The sequence below is a fragment of the Notamacropus eugenii genome, chromosome 7 (genome assembly GCF_028372415.1).
Source record: "Notamacropus eugenii isolate mMacEug1 chromosome 7, mMacEug1.pri_v2, whole genome shotgun sequence".
Lineage (NCBI taxonomy): Eukaryota > Metazoa > Chordata > Mammalia > Diprotodontia > Macropodidae > Notamacropus > Notamacropus eugenii.
The window spans coordinates 54,392,830-54,410,085 of NC_092878.1; the positions used below are offsets into that span (position 1 = coordinate 54,392,830).

Sequence of the window (17,256 nt, forward strand, 5' to 3'; positions counted from 1 at the left end):
GTTAGATTCACAAGTCAGAAAATAAATGTTCAGGATTTCTTTAGGTGGCTGTGGGATCCTTGGGAGGAAAACAGATGGAAACTGATCTAGGTTCACCTCGGTAAAGAAGTTATGGCCCTCTTCACTTTGGATCTGTTTTGGAAAGGCTTCTTTCTAATCATAAATCCCTCATCAGGTGCTTTCCAGGGTCTCCTGTGTGGAGCTCATTTCATTTACTGATGCCTCTTAAGGAGTAAAGTCCTGTCAGTCGTCATAAGAAAACTTTAGTGCTTGAAATGCCTGCATAAAGAGGTGATGTTCTGAAGCAGCGTATTAGCACTAAGAGGATGGTAGTTTCAACCCACTTTAAGTCCATCAGTCCAGGCACAGGAGATGTTACATATCAGCCTCCTGTTTCCCTGTTTTCATCTTTAAGGTGTTAGTTGAATCTTACAGCTTAATAATTTGGGTCCGTTTTTTGAGCTTTGGCTGTATGTGGGCATGGTGGTTAGAGAGCCTGCCTTGGAGTCAGGAAGAGCTGGGTTCAGTCCCCGTCTGTGACACATTCTAGCTTAGTGACCTTGGGATAAGTCTCTTAGATTCTAAGGATCCTTAGAAACCCTCTAAAGCTGTAAATCAAAAAAGATTTGTTGGTCTGTATGAGTGGAGGGAATTTGTACACTGCATGTTCCCTATATAAATGAACTAATTGGTTCAGATCAAAAAAATTTAATTACTGCTTCTCTTTTCTCACCTAAAATATATTCTAGACTCATGGTTTCATTGGCATAGGGAACTTTCAGTGAATATACCAATTCCAGTGGGCAGCTGTTCTGCAGCTTGTAGGCATAGAGTGTTGCTTGGAGGCCATGGGAAGTTAAGTGACTTAGGTGTCAGAGGCAGCACTCGAACACAGGCCTTCCTGACTTGGGGCCAGCTTTCTGTGTGCTCTGCCATGCTGTCCCTTTCCTCATGAACATGCAGAGCAGTCACCTGAAAGTCTGGAGATCTGACTTCTGGTCTCAGCTTTGCCCCTGACTCATGTTCTTTTCCTCTTTTGATGCCTTCTCTGTGCTGATAAAGCCAAGGAAGGCTGTGCATTGTGGGTAAGACTGAAGTCTGTTTTAGTGGAAGCTCATTTGCTCCTGTAGTCCTCAGGGTTTGGATTGTGCCCCTGGAACTAAGGTTCTCTGCATTTAAAGAGTGTCTTCTTTGACACTGCCCTCATCCTCCCCATTTATGAGTGAAAAACCAAGCTGCTCCCTCTCGGGCAGGTCTTTTTCCGAGAGCTGTTCATGAGAAAGCAACGTTAGTGTTTTTGTCCTTTCCTCTTTCATCTCTGACTCGTCTGTTTTTATGCGGCTGTCACTTGGCTTCTCCTGAGTGGGACAAAGTGAAGACTTCTCATCTAGAGTGGATCAGCCCCTAGGCCTGAGTTTCTAAACTTCAGACACTTGCCACTCATCTCCCCTTGTCTGCTTAACCCATTTCCTTGTCACATTGTACAATCAGAACCCCTTGCAGAACAAAGGAAATGTTGGTTCAGTTTCTTTTTCGATTCTTTGCATCGGGAATTTCTGAGAATATGCCACTTGCTCAAAACATTAACCAATAGAGTTAAAGGTTAAGTTGGGGGGAGTTTTGTGGTTTTTAGCTTTACAATCCTGCATCTGCTCTTGTAAGACACCTCCCTGCTCCAGGAAACTGGTGAAGGGACCGCCTGCTTCTTGCAAGAACCACGTAAAGGACTTTGTGTTCATACTTGGAGATGCCTCTGAGTAGTCAGTTTGAGTAGGGGTCTTGCCATCCCACACGTTTTTTTTCTTGTAAGTAGCACAAGTGTTTGATTATAAAAGATGTTTATCATCAGTGATTACGAAATTCAGGTTTGATATGATTTCAAGTTAAAATTTGTCCTGAAGGAATAATAAGCAGCATCTGAAAATGGTCTTCCTCTCAGGATTGTTACCTGGCATTTATGATTGTAAAAGGTATGAAGATGGGTATGTGTTAGGCGTAATATCACTTCAGTACAATTGGGGTTTTAAAAAGGATGGGATAGAAATTTGATAAGTAAGCGATGAAAATACTGATGTCCACAACGTAATGGTAGAGTTAGCTTCTTTGCTTAAAGCTCGAAGGGGATTCTAGTACAGGAAGTTATAGATGTGAAGGAACCAGACAGTCTGAGTCATGGGATTGAGAGATCTGAGGAGAGAGAAAAACCACTTACATTGCTTTAGTAAATATCTCAGTCGAATTTAAGGTGACTTGATCTAATCAGGGTAAGAAGACTGTGCCCACATGGTAGATTTATTGAAGGGATGTGGAAATGCATTCAGCTGAATGATAATGGTGCATTTAAAGTTTCAAGTCAACTTAAATAGTTTAAATTTTTAAGTAAATCTAAATGTAGTTATATTAGAAGTTGTTTTGTTAACTAAAATTGGTTTATGCTATGGAGCAAGCATATTTACAGAAGTATGTGAAAGGAAGCTTATGGCTAAATGTGAAAAGACCTTGGTTTGAGGTCTTGTCATTGTTGCCACTCACGTTCATGAGGGTTTTGTGATAAACTGTAAGTTGTTCTCAACAGAAGAAAATATTTATTGTATGACTTTTGCATGATTTTTGAAAGACCTACCTCCCAAATTTGTATTTGTAAGCTAATCTGTTATAGGAACTTCAGATTTTGGGGGGGGGGGTGGAAGATAAGGGACAAAGATAATGGAGACTAGGAATTTTAAGGCAAAATAAAACCTCTTGGCGCCCCCCGCCCTCCCCCCCTTTTTTCTCCTTTTAAAATCCAGTCATTACAGAAGGACTTCTTAAGAATCTAATCTGAACTGGAGGTGCTCAGAGAAGAGATGTTAACTTTCCATTGTAAAAGGAGAGGAGTTGGCCCCAGCCCCACCCAGGGCCCCTAAGATCTGAAGAGTCTAAAATGATCGCCCAAGCGGCGTGGCTCTTCACTTCTTAAAGGTGTAATCTCCATATAAAATGTAAGCTGCGTATGGAGTCCTGAACCTGGAATTTATTTAGGCGATAATGTCTAGTAATTGATTTTTAGGACAAATTTAAGATTTAAGATGTGAGTCCCGGTAAAATTAGTTCAGATCTTGCTTCAGATGTTTGGTGCCTCTGTGAATACAAGCCGGTCCCTTAACCTTGTTTATGTAGAATGGGGATGATCATAGGAGCTGCCTCCTACAGTGGCTGTGAAGATCAGATGAGATAATGTGAGATAATAACTGCCAGCTGTTGTCAATATAATCTCTTACCTAGTACCTATTTATGAGTAATAATATATTTAAATTTCAGTGTTTGTGTTGGAATCTGTCTTAGATTTCTTAGAGACCCGTTTTCATGTGATAGCTTTTTATTAACATATTTTCCCCACTTCAGGTATGAAATGTAGAAAATATGAATTTATTTCATCCCACATATTTTCCTCATGGCAAGTAAGTTCATTTTCAGCAGTAGCAGCAAAAGAATATATTATGAATGCTTGTTCAGAGTAGCTGAAGAGATATGTGTAATCCTTTTAACTTTAAAGCAGTGCTAGCCAGGGTGAACTGTTCTGAACAAGCATTTGCTTAGTCAGCAAGCATTGATATGCCTTCTCTATGTCAGTCAGGCACCGTACTAGGAGCTAGAAATACTGGGACAAAGACGGTCTGTGCTCACAAGTAGCTTGCATTCTAATGGAGAACATAACTTGTACGTAAATAGGTTATTGCAAAAGAAATACAAGGTAACCTTGGTAGGGAAAGTGCTATTAGCTGGAGGGACTGGGATAAGATTCATGCAAAAAGTGGTGCTTGAGCTTAGTTTTGTATGGATACCATGAATTCTAAGAAGTGGAGGGGTGAGAGGTGGGCAGAACAGTCAGTGCAAAGACATGGGAGTGGGAAATCCAGTGTCAAGTTTGAGGAGCAGAGAGAAGGCCAGTTTAACTGTACTTTAAAGCATGTGGAGGGGAGTGATATGTAATACAGAAAGCTAAGCTGGGACCAGGTTGCAGAGAGCCTTAAATGCCAAACAGAAGAGTTTCTATTTGGTCCTGGAGATTATAGGAAGCTGTTGGAGTTTATTGAGGTGTATGCTGGCTGTCAGAGGGAGAGATGGTAACAGGATTGGAACTGCGCTTTATGAAAAAATCATGTTGACAGCTCTGTGGAGGATGTCTGAGAATGGAGCAAGGTAGGGAGGCCAGTCAGGAGACTGATGGAAGAGTCCTAGTGAGGGATGATGAGGGTTTAAGTAAGCTGTGCAAGTGGGAAGGATGGGATAATAAACATGAGATGTTGTAGAGGAAATGACTATTAGTATGAAATAATGTGATGTTTATATTGAAGATTAATTTATTTGTTTGAATTCTTTAGTTTTTGTAGCTCCTTATAAAATAGGAGTTTTGCCAAATGTACATCAGAGGTTGCAACTTACAAGCTATTAGGATTCGTCCTTGAAAGAAGCTTTAATGTGGGAAATATCAAGGGTTTACAGCTGGAAAGAAAGCTCAGAGGTCATCTAGTCCCCTTACACGTAAGGAAACTGAAGCTAACAGATAAAATGCCTTAAAATACCTAGTGTTGTCAGACCTAGGTTATTTGACTTCAAAGTTGACTCTTTTTACAGCTCTACCAAGACCTTATTTCCCATCACAGAATTCATATTAGAAAGACACCTTATAAAGTCCTTCTGCCTAAGTATAAGACTCATTCCACACTGGAGATTTCATATGGGAGACAAACTAAATGAATGGTGACAATTGAGGGGAAGGTTTTTTTCTCTAGAACCAACACTTCATGTGTCAGCAGTTCATAGTAGAATGAGAAAAATTAAATAAAAAGAAATAAACATTTTTTTAATAAAAATAACATGACATTAGTACGTAGAAGACTGGCATTGGAGTCAGGTAAGCCTGGGTTAGAGTTGCCTCTGACACGTACCAGCCATGCGACCTCAAACAAGTCCTTTTATCTCTCCGTGCCTCAGACAACTCTCTGAGAATATAAATGGCAAGGTACAACTGTGCATGTGAGTGTGGGAGGATTGGGTACCAGGAATTCTCTACATTGATAAAAGCACAGAATTGGATGGAAAAAAATGGTATGTTTTATATTGTAGTATGAGCCAAGTTTCACTTGGTGTTTTCACATGTTTAGCCTTCATAAAGGCACAAGGTTTTATTTGAATTAATAAATTATTTTTCTTTATGATAGAGCTATAAACAGGATTCTCACTTGTTCAAAATTTGTTTGTAGACATCAACCCAGGTTTTAGGCGTAATACATTCACGGCATGTCTGTTAAGTAGATTATGTACTGAATGTTTAAACCCTGCAGGAAATCTTGTATCCGTTTCCGGCTGTAATTAATTCACGTAGTTTTACTGCATTCTGATTTCATGAAACCCATCAATTGTGTCATTTTGAATTGGTTGGGTTATAGTTCTATCCATTTGTATTAGTGTGTAAATTATCTGTTCTACTGTTTAAACATTATAGGGAGAAGAAGAATTTGACTTGCCTCAGCCCCCACCTGGCCAGGTCTTGCATCGTCACATGAGAACTATACGTGAAGTGCGCACACTCATTACACGTGTTATCACTGATGTATATTATGTAGATGGCACAGAAGTGGATCGAAAGGTGACTGAGGTAATAATATACTAGATTTAAGTGACAAATTTCACTCAACAGAATTGTACCTTGGGTTTCTTGTGACCATTCTATCTTTTCCCTATGTCCCCATTATCCAGCTGTTGATGCTTTGTTTTCTGTATGTTTTATATCAGAAAGTGAAAGGGCGAAGTAGCTCCGAGACCTCCGCACGAGCTAAAAGTTAATGATTCCAATTTGTAATCCTCTCCAGTCCTGATTGTGCTGTGTGGCCCTGAACTTGTCCCTTAACCACTCAGTGACCTTTTCTTTTAATGTAGAGATTTAGAAATGACTATCAAACTTTCTCAGGTGTGCAGTATTAATGAGGAGCAGCATACTAAAAATACAGTTTAAAATTTTTATATAACGTTTAAAAACCTTAGTATAGGATCATTGGATCTAAAGTTGGAATGAATCTCAAGAGATCATCCAATCCACCTCCGTACTTTTGTGGACGGCAAACTGGGCCTGGTGGTGGGCAGTGCTTTTAGGTCGCACAGGTACTAAGTCTGAAATAAAACAGGATTGGAATCTCATTTCTTTGACTCTAGATCCACTATCACACTATAATTCATATGCAGGTTGTTATACGGTTTTACAAGGCATCTGTTGTAATCACCCAGTCAGTCAGAGAATCACAGATTTAGATAGAGATGGACGGAACCTTAGAGGCCATCAAGTCCAATGCCCTGATTGTACAGATGAGGAAACAGAGCCTGAGAAGAGGTTAAGTGATTTGTTCAGGGTCACATAGCCTTTATATAAGGTAGAATTTGAACACAGGTCCTCCTGACGGAGGCCAATACTCTTTTCACCACTCTAGGCTGCCTCTTTTCTTCCAGCTTTGGAATGTTGGCAATAGATTGCTTGTGAAATTCTGAAAGTTCATGTTTTTGGAAGCTGACGTAGACTCATCTTCAGGGTTGGTGTAATGTCTAAGTTTTTAATGATCACGTTGCCACTTGTTGCTCTGGTTAAAGTTGTGTACTTATCTCGGAGCTCGGGCTGAAATTGGACATGGTGAAGGAATCGCATATTAGAACCTCTGCTGGTGAGTCTGATTCAGAACTGGAGAAACAGGGCAGGAAAAGTTATTCCTTTTGTATCTAGAGACTCAGCATAGTTTTCAGGTTTTTTGGCTATCTTAAGAATCTGTTAAGAGGTCCATTATTGAGCCTTTGAAAGAACTAATGCTTTTATGCTCAACTTTTACACGCAGTATGGTGAAATATCATATTAAGGCCTCAAATATATATGTTTGTCTCATAATGACAATAGCTCCCATAGATTTCATTAAGATTTATAAAGCACTTTGTTCATAACAGCTTTGTTAGGTAGTAGTGGAAACATTCTTATCCACACTGTAGAGATCCATTAGCTGAGGCACAGAAGGGGCCAATCCCTTGTCCGCATGTACACACAGCGGATTTTAAGGCCAAGATCTATGTTGTTGGACTGCGTGTTGCTGTTTCTGCTGTTTGGATGTTCATTACCCATATTAGCAATTTGGGGTGATCTTTCCTATGGCAGCTGATCATTTACATTTCTTCTTCTGAAAAGTATTTGTTCATTTTATTGGGAATGCCTTTTGGTCTTATATATTTGAGTCAGTTCAGTGTGTATTTTGGATTCTTTTTTGGACTGATCCTGTGATTTCAACAGTATGAGAAACTGCCTCTGCAGCTTGACTCGTCTGGGGTCATCCGGCCAATCCGCCTCACAGCGGGGACTGGAACCTCGGTCTTCGGAGCCCAGCTCTGCCCAGCATGCCATGTGTTCTCTCTGTCTATTGATATCAGACTTGTCAGGAATATTTAATGCAAACCCACATTTGGTTAAGAGTGTGCTCTCCCCTGCCCCTCCTTTCATCCTCCAAGCCACAGTTGTGAAAGAGATCTTCTGTTTTCTAAATGGTTATATGTGGTTTTTTATGTAGGCTGTGGATGTGAGACACTGGTATCATCTGAATTTCTACTTCCTTCCCATTTTTCCATCAGTTTCTGATGTTATTTGCCCAGTTACTGAGTTATTTACCCACTAGTTTGATTTCCTGGCTTTACGGACTGCTAGGCTGCTGTACTTACTTATTTCTGTGTCTGATTGGTATCACTTACCTACCTTTCTCTTTTGAATCAGGACCAAGACAGTTTTCAGGTTTACTTATTTAGAACATAGTTTGTTCTGTGGTGATGCCTGTGTCCTCTTAATTCTTACACTTCCCTGTTATTTTCCACAAGGTTTCAGACCTTTTGTTCTCTTGAGCGATCGTTATTATTTTGTCCAGTTCCATAAAGTACACTGCAGTCTGAGTGATGTCCCAGCCCCGTGGGTGCAGGGCTCTGCTTCCATCTTCTTGAACCTTCCCCACATAGATCTAACAGGACACTTGTGCTGCCTATTGTTGGGACCTCTTCTCAGGTTTTATGCCAGTCGCCTGTCCACCTCTAAGTTACTTTCTTCAGGGATAGGGAGGGAACCCTCACTCTCTGTTTGAAGATTTTCTCTGCCAGTTAAAATTCTCAACCCATGTGCCTGTATCTGTGAGAGCTGTGCTGAGACAGTCTACCACTTCATCTAAGGCATTCACTTGGGTGCTTTTTCAGAAAAAAATAATAGTTCTATATCCAACATTGGATGATTTTCTATTATCATGTTAGTGTTGCTTCAGGAATGAAGAAACCCACATCCTCTTCTAGACTATGGTCACTTCAGATGATTCATTCCTTCTCCCCATACCTGCCCCAGAAAACATGTATATTGGAGTCTCAGGAAGGGCCCGTAGGGTAAGATGTAAGTAACATTGAACTTGGAGTCAAAAGACCTGGATTTGCGTTCCAGCTCCAATACTCACCAGTTGTGTTATCTTGTACAAGTCATCTCTTAGCTCTAAGCCTCATTTCCTCATCTGTAAAATGGAAATATTAATCCTTGTACATCTTAAGAGTAGAAGTAGAAGCCCTTATAGTAACATTTCCTTACTAGATAATAGATAAAGAAGGTTGTCATAGGTAAGAAAACAACAGGAATTATTGAAGACCTTTTTGACTCACCTTAGAGGCCATTGAAGACTTGTGTCATATGAGCAGCCAAAGGACACACTCTTCTATCATTTTAATTCCCCTTAGTGATCACAGAGTAAACTTGTCCCTGTTGTCTTGCCTTAAACAAGGAAACTTAGAGGTCCCTTCATCTTTTAGATAGGGAAACTGAGGTACAGTGAGATTGGTTACATGACTTGCCAAGGACACAGGTAATAAGTGGCAGAGCTGAGGTTCCATTTCAGATGTTCTGTCCAATGCAGCAGGATTTCTTCAACTTCCCCTAGTGGGCATTTGGAGGAGTGTGCATCCTCTTGGAGAATGAAGCTACCTTATGCAGTTTTTTAAATAGGGATCTGTTACTGCCAGTGCTCACCACTGTTGGAAACTAATGTGAGGAGCTGCCGCATATTCTCTGTAAAGTCACACACCAGAAAATTCTTATTTAAGGTATTGGTGTACTGTTGCTGCTGTTAGTCATTTACCAGATAAATGAAGCTGTTGAGATCCTTGTTGTTTGTCCTTCATTCCCAAAGAGGATCATGACATGAGGAGGTGAGATCATGACTTGGATTTAAGTGAATCAGGGCTATGCAAAGTCACCAGCCCCACTCTTTTCCTCTGGAGCCAGGGACTCAACTGGCCAGTTCCAGTTGAACAATGCAGCTTCCTTCCTTCTTTCCTTCCTTCTCTCCCTCTTTCCTTCATCCACATAGGGAATCATACACTTACTGGTGGGTGCTCTGCCCAAAGGAATATAAATTTTGATCGATGGAACCTGATCTATAGCCTGGTGTTTTTGCTTAAATGTCCTGGTCCAGGGCTCCTCAGAGCAGATTGTCACTGATACATATGTATTTTGATGAATAATATTGTTAATGGTTGCACTAATTAAAATAATACCCTGTTTCATATTCTTTGAATTATTCTTATAGTCAGTAATTATTTTAACGTTTTATCTTTTGGCTTGAAAACTGTATTTCTAACATCCAGTAATACTTAGAGTATTGCTGCTGCTTATAGCAATAAACCGACTAGTTTAAAGATGATCGTCTCCATTTTACACACGAGGAGGGTTAGATTCAAGGGTGAGTCCACGGGGGTGGGGCTCAAGCTTAGGTCTTCTGATTCCAAGTTCAGTGTTGTTTGCCATATGCAAGTTTTTTGCAACTTCTAGCTATGTTTTACCTAGCAAGATTTGAGGTATGGATTGCAGGACAGCAAAATAAAGGATTTTGCATTTCACAAAACATAACTTGTACTGTGTGTATTTTTTTAATATACCTTTTTCAGCAGAGGATGTTTAACATTTTTCTCATGTTGAAAGGGTGTTTATCAGTTACTTTTATATTGTCTGGTACTTGTTTTGTTCTGTTTACGTGAAGGGAGAGAATCAGGGGGTGATGGAAGGAGCCCTGAGGCGCGGCTAGACCCTGGCTCTGCCGCCAGCTCCCTCTGCTGACCTGGGGAGGTCATTTCACGTCTCTGGGCCTCATTTGTAAAGTGAGAGGATTAAATTAGTCTTTTTTATTTGATAGTAATAAGGGTCAAGATTTTTCCCCACATCTTTGATACCTTCACTTAAATATACACCCTGTGAATTGATTTCTCCACACCTTAGAATCTCCTTGACTCTTGCACGTGACTGTGTCTTCTGTGTGCACTTGGTCTATTTCAGGTGCGTGTCCATCTTTGTCCTCTTTAGTTCCATCCGTGTCTTCCCTATGAGCATGTTTGGGATTGTGATACTAAGGAGTTAAGTCTAAGACTCTGCTGCTTCGATGATAGAAAGTTTGGTATAAAAATCCTTGCAGATTGTTTTTCATTTTTTTCTTCCGCTTGTTTTCTTCAATTTTCAACCTTAGACATGATTGGAATGACTTTTGACTGTTTCTGCTTTATGATGTGAAACTACTTGTAATCATCCATAATCCTTTTGATAAGATTTTACAATGAGTTTATGATTTAGATTAGAGTTGCCTTTGGTTGTGCCCTCCCTTTCTGTTTCATTCGTTTTCATTTGTGATCTCTCCCTCCCTCTCTCTCTCTCTCTCTCCTTGGCACTAAAGTGAGTGAAGTGTTCCCTGACTAAGGGACTTTCTGGCATCTTTTGTTCTCGTAGCAATTAGTTTACATTAATTAAACTTCTTTATAAAATAATAGTCATGATAGTTGGAGGTGAGGGGCATAGAAAGGCACTAGTAACTGGAGAGAATCATGAAAAGCCTTGTGTAAGAATTAGTGCTTGAGCCAAACTTTGAAGGAATCTAGGGACACCTAGGAAGTGGAAGGACAGAGGTGTTGTGTGTTCTGGTCAGAGGTAAATAGATGTCATACGGAATGTCACATATGGGAATAGTAAGGTCAGTTTGGCTGACCCACTGAATATATAAAGGGGGGATAACACATAAAAAACCTGAAAAACTAGGTTGGTGCCAAGTTTAAAGGGATTTAAGTGCTTAAGAGAAGAGTTTACATTTTGTCCTAAAGACAAAAGGGAAACAGGAGCTTGTAGACAAGGAACTGTAACCAAAAATCACCAAACTGTACATTCCCTTCCACCATTTGATATTACTAATGATTCGACTGCTAGCCATTTGCTCAAATTCTTGTATGGGTTTAATGAAATATTATCACCCATAAGAAATTACCAATGTGAAGACTTCAGAGAAACTTGGGGTGATTTGAATGAACTGAATCAAAATAAAATGAGCAGAAGTAGGAGAGTGGGTATCACAGTAGCTCCAACAACACCCAGGAGGGCAGCTTGGAGTGCCTGAAGGATTCTGATCAATGCAGAGATTGATCATGACTTCAGAAGACTAATGGTGAGTGTGCCTCATGCTGCTTGTAGAGGAGGGATGAACTAGAGGTGAAGGATCAGGGGTGGCTAGTGTGATGGCTAGGTTTCCTTGGTTGTACTTATTTGTTCCAACGAGGGGCTTTGGAACACTTACTTTGAGAAGTGGGAGAAGGTGTGAGATACGGGGAGAAACATCAGAGCGATACACAGAAAGAAACAAGTTCAGAAGTGGACAGAAACAAACAGCAGTTTTGTTATTATCTTGTTAAAATCTCTCTTATTTGATTTTTAAAAAAAGTCCTTTTTTAAGTTCTTCCAAGAACTCTTTTTTTGGGACCATTTGACGTTTCTCATTAAAATAGGAGTGGCTTTTTTAGCTCCATTATCTTCTTCTCAATAGTAACCCAGATCTTCTCTATCCCCATTGTAATCATCTGTGCTTGAGTTCTTTCTCCTTTCTTTACTTATTTCATTCATTTATTGATTGTTTTATTTTGTTGTTAGCCGCTGTCAGTGCAATCACGTTCTAGTCCCAAGGTACAGGGAATGCTGCCCCAAGCCTCGGATCTTTCCTACTGTTACATGGGACCCAACCTAGAGCTCTTCTCTCCACTCCTAAGCCATACATGATTTTGCTCCCTCTGGTTCCTCGGGTGGCTGTAAACTATAGCTGTCATTTCTGCCCTGGAACTGAAGCCAGGTATTCTGCTGTCCTGCAAGTGCCCACAGCCAACAGGGTCCCTGCCCCTTGCTACTGCAGTCACTAGGTGTGTGCTAGCTCCTCCTCCTTGCAGCCAGTCTGGGACACATCTGGTCAGCACAGCTGTGCTTGGTGTCCCTTGGCAGTAGTAGGTCCTTTAAGGTCCTATTCAGCTTTCAGACACCCCCACCCCACCCCAGAACAGGTCTTAAGATGAAAGTTTCTAAAACTGGGGCTACTTCTTAGCCCAGCTGCGCCCAGTACTTGTTTGTGAATTTCTGTGTAGTTGGCCTGGAGATGTGCGCTTTACTTAGGTGGGACCTCTGCTCCTGGAGGTTGGGTCTTTCCAGGGGTCTTCTCAAATTGTCTTAGGAGATCGCACAAACAGAGCCAATGCAACCAGGATTAGAAGGGAAGCAGAAAACTGGGAAAGAATTTTTACAACTAGTGTCTCTGATAAAGGCCTTATTTCTAAAATATACAGAGAACTGAGTCTAATTATAAGAACATATCATTCCCCAATAGATAAATGGTCAAAGGATATGAACAGGCAGTTTTCAGAGGAAGAAATTCAAGCTATTTATAGTCGTATGAAAAAGTGCTCTAAGTCACTATTGATCAGAGAGATGCAAATCAAAACAGCTCTGAGACACAACATCACACCTATCAGATTGGCTAACATGACAAAACAGGAAGATGATAAATGTTGGAGAAAATGTGGGAGAGTTGGAATAGTAATTCATTGTTGGTGGAGCTGTGAGCTGATCCAACCATTCTGGAGAGCAATTTGGAACTATGCCCAAAGGGCTACACAAACGTGTATACCTTTGATCCAGCAATACCGCTAATAGGTCTATATCCCAAAGAGATCACAAAAAAGGGAAAATGTACAAAAATATTTATAGCACTTCTTTTTGTGGTGACCAGGAACTGGACCTTGGGGGGATGTCCATCAATTGGGCAATGGCTGAACAAGTTGTGGTAGATGAATGTAATGGAATACTACTGTGCTATAAGAAATAATGAATAGGAGGACTTCAGAAAAACCTGGAAAAACTTACAGGAACTGGTGCTGAGTGAGGGGAGCAGAACCAGGAGAACGTTGTGCACAGTAACAGCAACAATGTGTGATGACTGACCTTGACAGACTTGGCTCTTCTCAGCAATGCCAGGGACCTAAGACAACTCCCAAAGACTCGTGATGGAAAGTGCTGCCACATCCAGAGAAAGAGTGATGGAGTCTGAATGCAGATGGAAGCAGACTATTTGCTCTCTTTTGTTTTGTTTTTTTCTTTCTCATGGTTCCTCCCATTTATTCTAATTCTTCTATACAACATGCCTGTTGTGAAAACAGGTTTAATAGGAATGGATATGTAGAGCCCATGTCGTATTACAGAGAGAGAGGAAGGGAAGAAAGTGAAGAAAATTTAAAACTTACGGAAGTGAATGTAGAAAATTTAAAATTAATTTAAAAAATTTTTAAAAAGAAAATTAAAAAAAATTATCTTAGAAGAATAATTGCTTTACATCCCGTCTTTATTTCTGCTGCTATCAAGTGATCTTCTGTCCTTTTTTGTGGAGGAAATTTGGAGAGCCAAAAGTTTTCTGACCTATTTTGCCATCTTCCCAGAACCCTCTCTTTTTAAATCCTCTTCTTTTTAAAAAGAGTCCTTGTGATCTTAGACTAAAACCCAGTTTTATAATCTGAATCTTTTTTGCCATTTTTAAGTTTTGGTGTCACTCATTTTAACCTAATTTGTCAGTTGAAATGCACTGTCTTAATATCATTCCTCAACTTTGTTTTCTCTTTTTTCCTTCCAGGAGGCTGAGGAACCAGTGGTGGAGTGTCAAGAGTGTGAGACTGAAGTCTCTCCATCACAGACAGGCGGCTCCTCAGGAGACCTGGGGGACATCAGCTCTTTTTCCTCGAAGGCATCCAGCTTGAACCGGATGTCAAGTGGGGCAAGCAGTGGCCTCTCAGTTGCACAAAGCAGTAGCAGCTCAGGGAAGGGAGCTGGTCTTGGCAAAGGGAAAACAAGTGCAACAGAATCTGCAGATTTTGCCTTACCCAGCACACGTGGAGGCCCAGGAAAACTGAGGTGCAGATATTGTATCCAGAGGGAGGGACATGGGCTTAGTGTGGGATGAGGAGGCTGATGTAACTTATGGAAAGGGGAATGATGGGAATGGCAGAAAGAGAGTTCGGAAGATTTTCGCCAGCCCTCAGCACCCCCTTGCCCCAGACTAAATGAGTTCTCTTTTCCTCCCTTGCTTTTGGGTTGTTACAGTAGGTGTTGCTTCTTTAGGGTACTTTTAGCTGATCAGTTAAGATACTGCTGGAGGATCAGTGTGAGCCTGTCACTCTCATTCTGCTGGCAAAGTACCTTCCTTCATAGGCCAGAGACCCCGATGGGCTCCTAGTAGCAAATCATAGGAGGTATGTGAATATTAGGAATATGATGGACATGATGGGGGTGTGCTATTCCTGTGACTCTTTCCCTGCTTCTTAGGAACTGCCTTGGAAACCATAGAATCATAGAGATGTAGATGGAAGGGACCTTAAGAGTATAGAGTTCAAACCACTCATTTTTCAGATGAAGAAACTGAGGCCTGAGAAATTAGGTTCTTTACCCAAGTTCATACAGATAGTAAGTAGCAGAGCGAGAATTCAAACCCAGATTTTCCGATGCCAGATCCAGAGCTTTCCCACTGCACCATGCTGCCTTTCTCACTTCCAAAGTCTATTGCTTTTATGAGAAGTAAAACAGGTTTGGGGTGATGACTTCACACGGGTTCTTTACTTTCTAATGCAGATTCTGTCATGGACAGGAAGGCAAGACAAATAGAAGGAGGTTTGCTGAGTTTGAAGCTTGTGCTCAGAAGATTGATTAGGAGGCATTTAGCTTCATCATAGACAAGAATAAAGCTCACTGTTTTCCTCCTTTCTGTTTTTACTCCCTTCCATTTCATGATTGAGATGTGACTCATACGCTAGCTTATCACTGAATTAGGGGCTGGTACGTGTTGACCAGGCCTGCAGCCTGGCATGAGAATTCCCTAATAGGTGCCCTCCGACTAACTTGCCTTTGTTCTGCAGTCCTAGAAAAGGGGTCACTCAGATAGGGGCATCGGTGTGTGAGGAGGATGGCGATGCCGGCCTTGGCATCAGACAGGGAGGAAAGAGTCCCGTCACACCTCGCGGCAGAGGACGACGGGGCCGCCCTCCTTCTCGGACGACTGGCACCAGGTATTTGGGCAGTGTGAGATGTGCTTCGTTGGGTTTTTGTTCATTAAAATAGGAGGAGGAGAGAGTAGTGTATATGGGGTGCCAGGAGAGAAGAGGGGATGGTGTAGGGACTGCCAGATGATGTGAGTAAAGGTGAGAGCAGCTGGAAGACCAGACTCATGACTTCAGAATCCGTGGCTGATCATTCTGCTCCTTCTCTGAGGCAGGGAAATGAGAAGTTAATGTGCATCCTCCTTAATTCATTCATCTCATTCTCACTTCCTCATTCTACATTTCCTTTTCAGAGAAACAGCTTTGCCTAGCCCTCTTGGTGTCGAGGATATCTCAACAAGTGTCTCGCCGGAGGATAAACCCTTCACTCGCATTGTACCCCGTATGCCAGATGCCAACAAACGAGCAGATGGCAGTACTGGAGGTTTACGCCGTAGCGACTCTCCAGAGATTCCTTTGCAGGTTGTTGCTGGCCCATCTGATGGCCTAGACTCCTCCTCTCCAGGAAACAGCTTTGTAGGGCTCCGCGTTGTAGCCAAGTGGTCCTCCAATGGCTATTTTTATTCTGGGAAAATAACACGAGATGTTGGAGCTGGGAAGTATAAGCTCCTTTTTGATGATGGCTATGAATGTGATGTGTTGGGCAAAGACATTCTGTTGTGTGACCCTATTCCGCTGGAGACAGAAGTGACAGCCCTTTCGGAGGATGAATATTTCAGTGCAGGTAATGAAAGGAGCAAAGTTTTTAATAGCTCAGTGTGTCCTTGGATACGTGGGGTGCTTTCATCAGTTACTGAAAAGTCCCCCCAACCTGACTATTCATTAGGGTCCGGTCAGAAATCATTCACCCAAAACTAGCCGCTCTGATTGCTTCCTTTTTTATTTACTGTCTGTCTTGATAAAACCAGACAGATGACTGCAACTGAAATAAATCAGATAAGTAACTGTTCCTAGGAAGAAGTTGTACTGATGCCTGCGGGTGTTCACATGTATGCAAAAGTGCACATACCCAGTTTTGTCTGGTTTGAGGAACTGGCTTTCTGTCCTCACTCCTTCCCCTCCAGGGTACAAGTTTCTGAGGGGTAGCAGTGAGAATCTTTTCTGCTCTATGCCTTTCATTGTTTCCTCTTTCTGAATTAAACTGGTAGTAAGATATTGTTCATTTGTTACTTAGAAACAGTTTACCTTTCTCAGAGTTTTTCTTTTCCTTTAGATGATGAGGAAAAAATTATTTTGTTTCTGAGAACTCAGGCAGTATTTTATGATTAGGAATCTTGAGTTTCTATTGCTTGCTCTTGTCAGTGTGGAGCAGGCTTGCTCATCTTATGGTTCTTGATGGCAGGGGAGTTTAGAAAGATGATGTCTAGTAAGAGTTCCATTTTTAAAAAAATTTTGTTCTGTGACTGAAAGAATTCTACCAAATATATGAAACAAAACAAACACCAAAAATTTGGTCTAAAATATGTTCCAGATATATGTACCAAATTCTGAAAACTTGGTTTTAGGTATGAAAATAGCTCTTGAAGGTCCGCATTTAGCTCTTTGAACACCAAAGATATATTGTCTCCAGAATAAATCCTGGAGAAAATAATTTAATTCGATCCCTTTGAGCTCTCAGAATTATTTCTACAAGTCAGTACCAGTGGCTTGTTTTTTAAATTCTTTTGTTTCTTTTTTAAGCCTATGAAGTATTATGTAGCTCCTACTCTGGCTGATTAATTCTTGACTTGCTGGTGTTTCTTTTAAAACTTGGGATTTCTCTTGTTGAGTTCTGTAGTTTTGTGGAGCTCAGGAAGGATTGTAAAGAAATTTATGCTGACGAGCAGAACTCAG

At 41.1% G+C, this 17,256-nt stretch overlaps 1 protein-coding gene across 9 annotated transcripts in view; it reads left to right on the top strand.

Annotated features, from left to right (window-relative positions):
- Positions 1-17,256, top strand: part of TP53BP1 (tumor protein p53 binding protein 1) — a 120,904-nt gene that overhangs the window by 87,869 nt on the left and 15,779 nt on the right. For 8 of the 9 annotated variants that reach the window (XR_011970593.1, XR_011970592.1, XM_072624733.1 and 5 more), the window contains 4 exons: positions 5,489-5,641; positions 14,007-14,284; positions 15,283-15,432; positions 15,717-16,147. Coding sequence is in view for 7 of the 9 variants with exons in the window: in XM_072624733.1 (XP_072480834.1) it covers positions 5,489-5,641; positions 14,007-14,284; positions 15,283-15,432; positions 15,717-16,147 (1,012 nt within the window). In the remaining 2 variants the exon portion in view is untranslated. The remainder of the gene's footprint in view (positions 1-5,488; positions 5,642-14,006; positions 14,285-15,282; positions 15,433-15,716; positions 16,148-17,256) is intronic. The other variant, XM_072624736.1, reaches the window with a different exon arrangement.